This window comes from Chroicocephalus ridibundus, chromosome 4 (assembly GCF_963924245.1).
Source record: "Chroicocephalus ridibundus chromosome 4, bChrRid1.1, whole genome shotgun sequence".
NCBI lineage: Eukaryota > Metazoa > Chordata > Aves > Charadriiformes > Laridae > Chroicocephalus > Chroicocephalus ridibundus.
Genome location: NC_086287.1, coordinates 40,798,305 through 40,806,434, shown reverse-complemented (window position 1 = coordinate 40,806,434; position 8,130 = coordinate 40,798,305). Strand labels below are relative to the sequence as shown.

Below are 8,130 nucleotides of genomic sequence, written 5' to 3'. Positions count from 1 at the left end.
TGTTTTCTGCTTATTTGTTCAAATTGTCAAAATGCTTGACTGAATGAATGTCAAGCAGTATTTTGGAGACAATACTTCACAGATGGAAAGACAATCCAGTGAGCTCTGGGCTCCCCCATTTCACTGCACCTTCCAGAAATGGAAAATCCTCCTCGCTGGTCTCCTGGCCGTCATGTGTCGGGGTGGGCAATGCCAGCAGATCACAGGCGCAGACATCACCAACTCACATTTTCTTCTACAAACATCTTACCATTTGGGTGCTCAGACCTCTCTCCATTCGCACCAGTAGCTTGAATCCCTCCTAAAGGGTTAAATAAGTTTTTTCCTTTAAACAAACAGGCAGCACCAGCTGATTAAACCCCAGTATTTATGCATGTATTTTGTTAATGCTTTTCAGTGAGAAAAGTCATTCCTATATTATTCAGGTGTGCTCTCATCTGGGAGAAGGAGGATTTTTCAAGTCTGTTTGGATTGAGTTGGAAATATCCAATTTAAGCAAAGTATGTTAAATGCCATATACACTAAAGAGTAGACAAGACATTTTTCAGTAGTTATATTTGAATGTAGAGACTGAAACTAGAACTCAGATTTTATGATTTTGGAGGCTTACAATTAAACAATGTAATAAAATATAAAGCAACAATCAAACAGCCAGCCAGTCAAGCAGAACAGGCTAGCACTTTTGAATGCATGGGAAAATCAGAGAATTTGAAAAATACTGTCAATTTTATTTGGGGTTATTTTTGTTTGTTGGTAATGATGGACCTTAAAACAGAACAGTATAAACAGACTGTAGGTTAAAACCTTGCCATGGTCTTTTCACTTAAACACACAAAAACGCATGTGTATTTTGGAGCTCATAACCAGCCTGCCCCCTCCCCTCCAGAAAAAAGAACCAAAACTGAAAACAAATGCTTGGTTTGATTATCCAACTGTTTGGCTTGAAGGTGCGACTGGCACGTCTTTCTGTGGGCCATGTGAAACCCAGATGAACACCGGGCCCTGACAGCCAGGCACAATTCCCATGCTTTCCAAAGCTGAGCTGCAATTCATGGATCACACACTGTCACATGCGTGAAATCCTACGTGGAAGCACTGGGTGGAGAACAAGGGCTCTTTCTGCAGGAGATACCTGCACTCCTTCACGTTACAGCAATAGTGAGGAAATGGCTGTCACTGCCTATATATCAGAAACAGCTTTTGAACATTTCTGCTTTTCATCTATATTTAATAAAAAAATCACTTCCATTTGAGATTCTCCAAAAGCATGTGTTTTCTCTGATGTCTCACAGGTAGGAGGGATGTGAAAGAAAATATTTTGTCACCTTCACAGGTTTTGTGATGTATTAAATACCCACACTATCATCTAGAACTTGGTAATGGAAGGCTTTAGGGAAACGACTGTATTTTCTTTTTGATTCCCTAGTGAAAAACATATTGGCAATGTCCAGTGAAGGTTAAAATTATACTGGATCATAGCTGTGTACCCTGTATACAGGCTTTAAGACGTGATTTCCATACCCTGCTGAAGCAATTAATGATTAGGACGGTGGTTGGGCTAGAGAAAGTGAGGCAACAGCAATATGCATTTGGTTGGAAAGCAGCAGTTCTTTTTTTCCTTCAGGTATAAATGGCAGCCTTGTCAGACATTCACTTGGCTCCACTGCTTGTATTTACACCTTAGGAGAGAGTGCAAAGACTCTGGAAATGCTGGACTATGTAGCTACCTCCTTAGCACCCTGCGCGGTGCAAAGCTTCTCTGGCACTTTATGAGGAAAATACTGCAGGGGATGCATGGGAATGGGGGCTGTCGTCAGGAGAAAGCGCTGAACCTTTGCACGTAACTTTTCATGTACCTGGGCTGGGGGGTCCAGTGACCGTGGGCTCCATTGGCAGGCCGTGGCTTGCACAGACCTGAGAATTGTGATATGGGATTGGGAGAGAATGCCAGCAACACACGTGGGGCTCGGGGGGAGGATGAAAGGCAAACGCCACTCAATGAATGAATTCAGAAATATGCATGCAATTTGTGAATGACTTCTTTCCCTTCGCTGAACCTGCACGAGTTTCTACAGCCACCAGTGAAAGCCTCACGATACCGTCCCATGGCTGAGAAGGTCCCTGCCGACCCCCTCGGCTCTGCCAGCCCACCCACTGCCGCACAGGCACAGGCCACGTGGCCGTTCCAGGTGAAAGATGCTACCAGCAGCAAGAAGAGTACTGTTCCGGCATGCCGTGCATGAAGCTCCTTGCCAAGGCACCAGCAGCCACCCCTGGGAGGAGAGCGGGGCGCAGCTCTTCTGAATGCGGCAGCTCCCACTGGTGGTGACAATGCCGTGGGGCCGTGGCGCACCCACAGCTGAGCGCGAGGGGGAAAAATTAAGGGTTGTTGATTCAGCAATCTGGACCAAGGAGTGCCAGAACAGCCCATCGGCTGGGGGCAGAGCTCAGGCTATGCCACCTCCATCGTTACCATGGTGGTTGGGGGCTCACCTGCCCGGTGGCCTCCTGAGGCGGCAGCTGCAGTCAGACAGGGTGTGCGGGCATGTGCTTCGAAAGCGCACGTAGGAAGAGTAACTTGCTGCCTCCCCAGAGCGTGTAATTTTGGAAAGATGGGAGCAGGGCATTTGCCGTCTAGAAACGGTGTCCCTGCAGCTCCTCACTTGGCACGGTGGAAGCATCTTTTATTATCCTTCGGGGCTACGGCTGCAAACAAAAAATGCTTTCATTTCACTTTGGCGGCAGCTCAGGTTGTGTGTTCTCTGGCTGCTTCCTTAATTGCAGTGGTTGTTGACAACTTCTTCTGATAGAGACCCTCTCTTTGAGCAGTCCTCCCATTCCCCCACTGTTTTTTTGCAGTCTGAACACATAACAAACCGGGACGATGTTCTGTAAAAATAAGCTCACTGTAATGCAGTGATTCCCGCCCCACAGTTATGCTGTGTTCCTCTCTTCTGTCCTCTCAGTTTGTGCTGTTGCTGTTTATTTCCTCTTTCTGGCTATAAGAACATTTTATTTATTAGTGCTGGATTTCCTGTTGCCTGCAGCTGCCCGTACTTTCCTCCCTCCAGCTCACTTTGCCGTTGGAGCCAGTCTGTAGGTTTGTCATCCCACTGACTGAGGTGCTCTCAGCAAGTTTGCTCGGTGGTTGTGTTAAGCAACACTTGACAGAGGGGGACTTGCACGGCAGCCTGGGTGTACAAAAAACCCCAAAGAAAACAAAAGCTGATACGGGGAGCCCTCACAGGCATAGGAGGGGTCCCTTTTTTCTGACTTGCTGATGCTGAGATTATGCTTTCTTGGGTGGGAGGAACACCTCTTGTTTTGCTTGCATGCACTGCACCACAGGAAGGAAGTCAGCTCTTCGAACGGCATGCGGTCTGCAGGTCTGATGGATGAGGGGTTAAAGGTTTGCAATTATTTATATTCAGGCTGTGGGCCGCATCATAGTAGAAACATCATGCGGACTTTCCACACATAAGGTTCATGAATGACTTCCTTGACCTTTTGTGGACATGCAACATCCTCGTAGTAAACACAAAGATTGCTTATACGGAAAGTGAGATCATGAAGGGAAAAAAATGTTTTGCTGCTTTGAACGTGATTTCTCTGCTGGAAGGAAAGAGGAGGCACGAGCTCTTAACATTTTGTGTATTACCGGCAAGGCCAGTTGGAAAAGCTCACTCATCTGCACTGAGGAGAAACGTTTCATCTAATTCTCTGTTGTCCGATAGCAATTTGGTACTATTTCAAGTGGCAGAGAGTAAGGTTGAAGCAGCACCTAATGGTGATATCCTCTCTTTTGTGTTTTACGTGTGAGGGGCTGCCATAATTTCATCATCTTTTCTTTCTGTTTGGTGGGAATTTGGGGCCTGAAGAATGAGTAATGAGAGTTAAGGGTGGAGTAAACCCCAAGGCATGGAGGCAGCTGTGGTGTCTTACCACGATGCAGCCGTAGCCCTGTCAGGATGTGATCCTTTCAGCTCCTGTTGGCGGTGGGCAGTTGCTGGCGGAGAAGCACTGCAGGTGCAGCACCATTAGACACTTTTTCCTTTGTGTCAGATGTTCGAGAGCTGCCCAGGAACATTAAATAGGGAACGGTCTTCTGACATCTTCCAGGTAAGATGGAAACGGGAGATCCTGAGCATTTGAATTATGAAATACCCCAGTGTGTTACCTGCAAGCCAGCGTTTTAACCCCAGCGTCCTGGCCAAATTCCAGCTCTGCTAATTACATCCTGCCTATGTGAAAATTCCCCTGTGTTTGTACACTGCTTTTTTTCCTGCTTGTTTTCAGCAGCTGCCTGGAGTTGCCAGGCATGGCAAAGCGCTTGCCATGTTTCACCTCAGGCCTGGCTGCCTTTCAGCGGGGAATGAAATGAGCTCTGTGCACAGCATTCGCAGCGAGTCTGCGTGAGGGAAGCGAACCCGAGGACCAGTGCTGGGGCCTTGTCACAAAAGGTAACAGTGTGAAGAGGCCAAAGGCACTAGTGCCGGGGTACACTGCAGGGTCACAGGAGAGACGGGAGGAGACTGCTGCACTGTGATCTGATTTTTCTCCCAGCACCTCTCACCTACAAGGGCTGGAATAGCTGGTGCACACCAATCTGGTTTGGGGGGCTACTGACTTCAGGTTTGTTCGCACAGTAGGAGAAGCTCTCAGTCACGCTTATGCCAGCCACTATCAACACATTTCCACCTTTTGCACGCCTGGTTATTGATCCGTGTGGGCAAGGAAAGAAGCTAAGGGAAAAGAAATAATTCAAACCCTTTAAATCTATATATTTGTTTCCTTCTCTTCCACTTCATGGCTTATGTTCACGTTGCTTTTTGCTCAGCCCTGTTGGGAACAACTCTCTTCAACTGCCCATTAATGCCCCTGGTAAAACCCTGACTCATACCACTGGAGAGGAACTGGCTGATGGATTATCCCACTCTTCTGAAAACATGAGAGAGGATTGCTGCAGCAGTAGTTGTGGGATACTGATAAGAAGAAGCAGTAAGAAATGCAGGTCACATACAGAAGGATAATGAAATCACATATATTCAATACAGGAGTGGCTCATCTCTCCAATTTTCTTGTCATCCAAGTTCTCTCTTTGATTATGGCATTTTTACCACAGTCATGCCTGAATATTATATGGAAGCACACACAAAGATGTTGGAGGTACTGCCTGATAGTACACCAACCCCACTGGCAGCAGCAGAGGCAGAACATGCCCAAGGCAGACACAGCAGTGACTTGCTTTCTCCCACCCCCCTCACATCCCTCTCTGATCTTTTCGACGTCTTAATCCCATGGGACAGCAGCTGTGAGTACTCTCTCTGTTCCAAGGTTATCTCAAGGTGTGATGCCAGCACGTTTTCACTGTATCCCAGAAGGGGAAGTACAGCAAGCCTTGAAAAGGGAGGGAATGTGTGTTGTCTGTGGTGTAAGGTAGAAAGCTGGAACTCAAAGACCCGAGTCCACTTGCCACACCGCCCAAGTGACTTCAGGCAAAGCACAACATTTTTAGTCTCATTAGCCCTGTCTTTAAACTTGTATTTAGTACTTGCTTCATGGGCCTGAGGAGAAGGGGATTAAGTTTTAATTCAATAATGTTTGTAAAACATTTTAGAACTTGGATGGAAATTTCCCAGGTAGTGCAGAGAGCATTAAAAAACTTATCTCCCTCTCCAACCGCGAATGGTCCTGCAATATGAGAGACCTGAGTGAAACAGTGCTTGCATTTCATTGTTTATAATAATAAAAACCCCTACCCTCCAGTTTCCCTTCTCTATCCTTCCATGTTTTTAAAAAAATGGAGAGGCAGCAATAAGAAATTGTAGTCTAAACAGAGTGCAGTTTCTCCCTGGAGACTTGAATGCTTCTCAGTGGAATTTTCCCTGCCTTCAGCCTTTTGTGCTTCTGAAAGGTCCTGGAACCAGGCATGTGACTGTAAGAGCAAAAAAACACTCCTGTGTCTGAGTGCTCTACCAAATATTTACAAGATACCCAGATAAAATGGCTACAAGTAAGTTCAGCAGGGTTTGACTGAACGGCCAGTAGCGCAGCACTGTCCAGAAGAAAAACTAAACTTCAGTTAAAACAAAATTAAAATTAAATTTTACAAAGGTCTCTTCAAAGCACAAAACTTGTAACGCTGAAGCTGGAGAATTGCTCTTCCCCAAGGTGAAACGTCATTAGCTTTTAAAAGTAGCTTATTGAAATGGAGTAACTTCCCTGTTGTGATGGAAACTTCCTTGTTAAAGGAGAGCCCAAAGCTTCGTGAGTGGGCGTGTAACCAGATAGCTGCAGAGTAGCCTTCTCCATGCCATCCTGTTTGGTGGCTGTGAGTGACACAACATCAGCTTCCACATCCCATCGGCTCCTCAGAGACTGAGGAGCTGCAAGAGACTTGCACTGCCATGGTAAGGGTGTGCAGTACTTTTTAATATGGGCCGTGTGCTCCCTAGGAACTCTCTCATCACCCAAAGATGGCCTAGCAAACAGCAGATGGCAACGGCAACTTGCTCACCTTATTACCACAGGTGGCCCCACTGCAGGTGATTTCCTTGCTGGGCAACCTACAGCCACTTCGGCAGTACTCCAGACTTCCCATATCTCTGTACAGGTTACTCTTGCTTTTCAAGAGGTTGCTCAGGGAGGCTTTCCCTGTGACTGCAGAGGACAGAACCAGCCACCAGCCTCTCGGGCCAACGTCCACTGTGCATCGGCACCCAGCACTAACTGAACCCATGGCCTTCCCTTAGGGATGTGAGTCTTGAGGGCTGGGAACAACCTGATCCTGATCACAGCACAGCAAGCGATGCCTTCAGCGGCCTTGAGCAAGTCACACATTCCCTAAGTCTGTAAGGTGAGTAAATAGTTCTGTGGTTTGCAGTCATATTGTGAATACTTTAAAAGTGCCGTGAAGACAGAGGAAGCTAAGCAGCTGTAATATACACTGATCTTCCCACCTTTTAGATTGCTACCTGTTCTCCTTCCATGTTGAACCGTCACAGCCCGGTTATTAGCAACTCTGTTACATCATCTCTGATGACTTTCCAGTGAGTTACAGGAACAGGAGCTCACTGAACTATTGCTTCTTAACCAAGCCAATGAGTGGGTTTATCATTTCTCTTCAAAAGCAGAAGCGACCATTTCAGCATGTTATGGGTTGTGGACACCAAGCACTCTTGTGTGTTTCACTGTTGATTCCTCCACACTGGTGAGGTGACGGGGTGAATTAGGAAGGCACGTGTGTCCTATGCTTCTTCAGTAGCATGTGTGTTGTTCAGAGGCTTTTATTACTATTTCACTTAAATTAACCTGAACAATATATAGGATTTTCCTAAGTTCAGAGTTAAGTATGGCCCCGCACATACAAAGAGCAGCACTTGGTTTTAAAGTTAGTTTTTGAAGAGACAAAAGAAGAAGAATGCCCACCACCTGCTTCACCAGATCTTTGAAGACCAATGTTGTCATTCATTCATTCATTTCTTAGTGGAGGTTCTATTTGTCCTTTCTATAGGTTGGATGTATTGCTCGGAGTCTCACCAGTAGTTTTGGGTAAAGCAGCATCAAGTAAAGTATCTTTCAAGGCACTGTTCCTCACTCGTATGGTCTGCAGGGCAGGATTGGTTCCTTCCAAGGTTAGATTTGTTTGATCCTTTCCATCTGAAACACACAATAAAGAGAAACACTTCAATGCCAGTGTGTCAGAATGACATCACAAAGTTACTATTTCCTCCAGCGAACAACCACTTGGAAACCTGTTTAATCCACAAAACAAATCAAGGTAGTTAGTTCAGTATGAATTAATTTCACAGACTTGCTGAAAATGGACTGACTTTTATGTAACCATCCTCCTGCTGCTGCCTGCCTGGCTGTCCTTCTAGTTACCAACGTCCAGACTCCCATTCTCATTCCGGCTAGCAAAGTTTCTGATGCTACTTTTGTGCTGTGGAGCCAAACCTTAGAATAGGCCAGGGCCCTTTACCATCCTTTGGCAGAGCTCTCCAAAGGCCAGTGTATACTTGCTCAGGAACTTTGCATCACATTGATTTCCAATAAAACTGTTTTTTGGTATTTGGTGCCTATCAACAGCGAACAGGATGTGCAGGAGGACTGACGTTCTCTACTACAGCT

The 8,130-nt window shown here is 46.1% G+C and overlaps 1 protein-coding gene and 1 long non-coding RNA gene across 4 annotated transcripts in view; one reads left to right on the top strand and one right to left on the bottom strand.

Annotated features, from left to right (window-relative positions):
* Positions 1-353: 353 nt before the first annotated feature.
* Positions 354-8,130, bottom strand: part of RAD51B (RAD51 paralog B) — a 417,762-nt gene continuing 409,985 nt past the window's right edge. For 2 of the 3 annotated variants that reach the window (XM_063332869.1, XM_063332868.1), the window contains exon 11: positions 354-7,659. In XM_063332869.1, coding sequence (XP_063188939.1) covers positions 7,508-7,659 — 152 coding nt within the window. In that variant the 3' untranslated portion in view covers positions 354-7,507. The remainder of the gene's footprint in view (positions 7,660-8,130) is intronic. The other variant, XM_063332870.1, reaches the window with a different exon arrangement.
* LOC134514717 (uncharacterized) overlaps positions 6,741-8,130 on the top strand; it is a 24,174-nt gene continuing 22,784 nt past the window's right edge. Inside the window, exon 1 of the long non-coding RNA XR_010070782.1 lies at positions 6,741-6,856. This is a non-coding gene — a long non-coding RNA (uncharacterized LOC134514717). The remainder of the gene's footprint in view (positions 6,857-8,130) is intronic.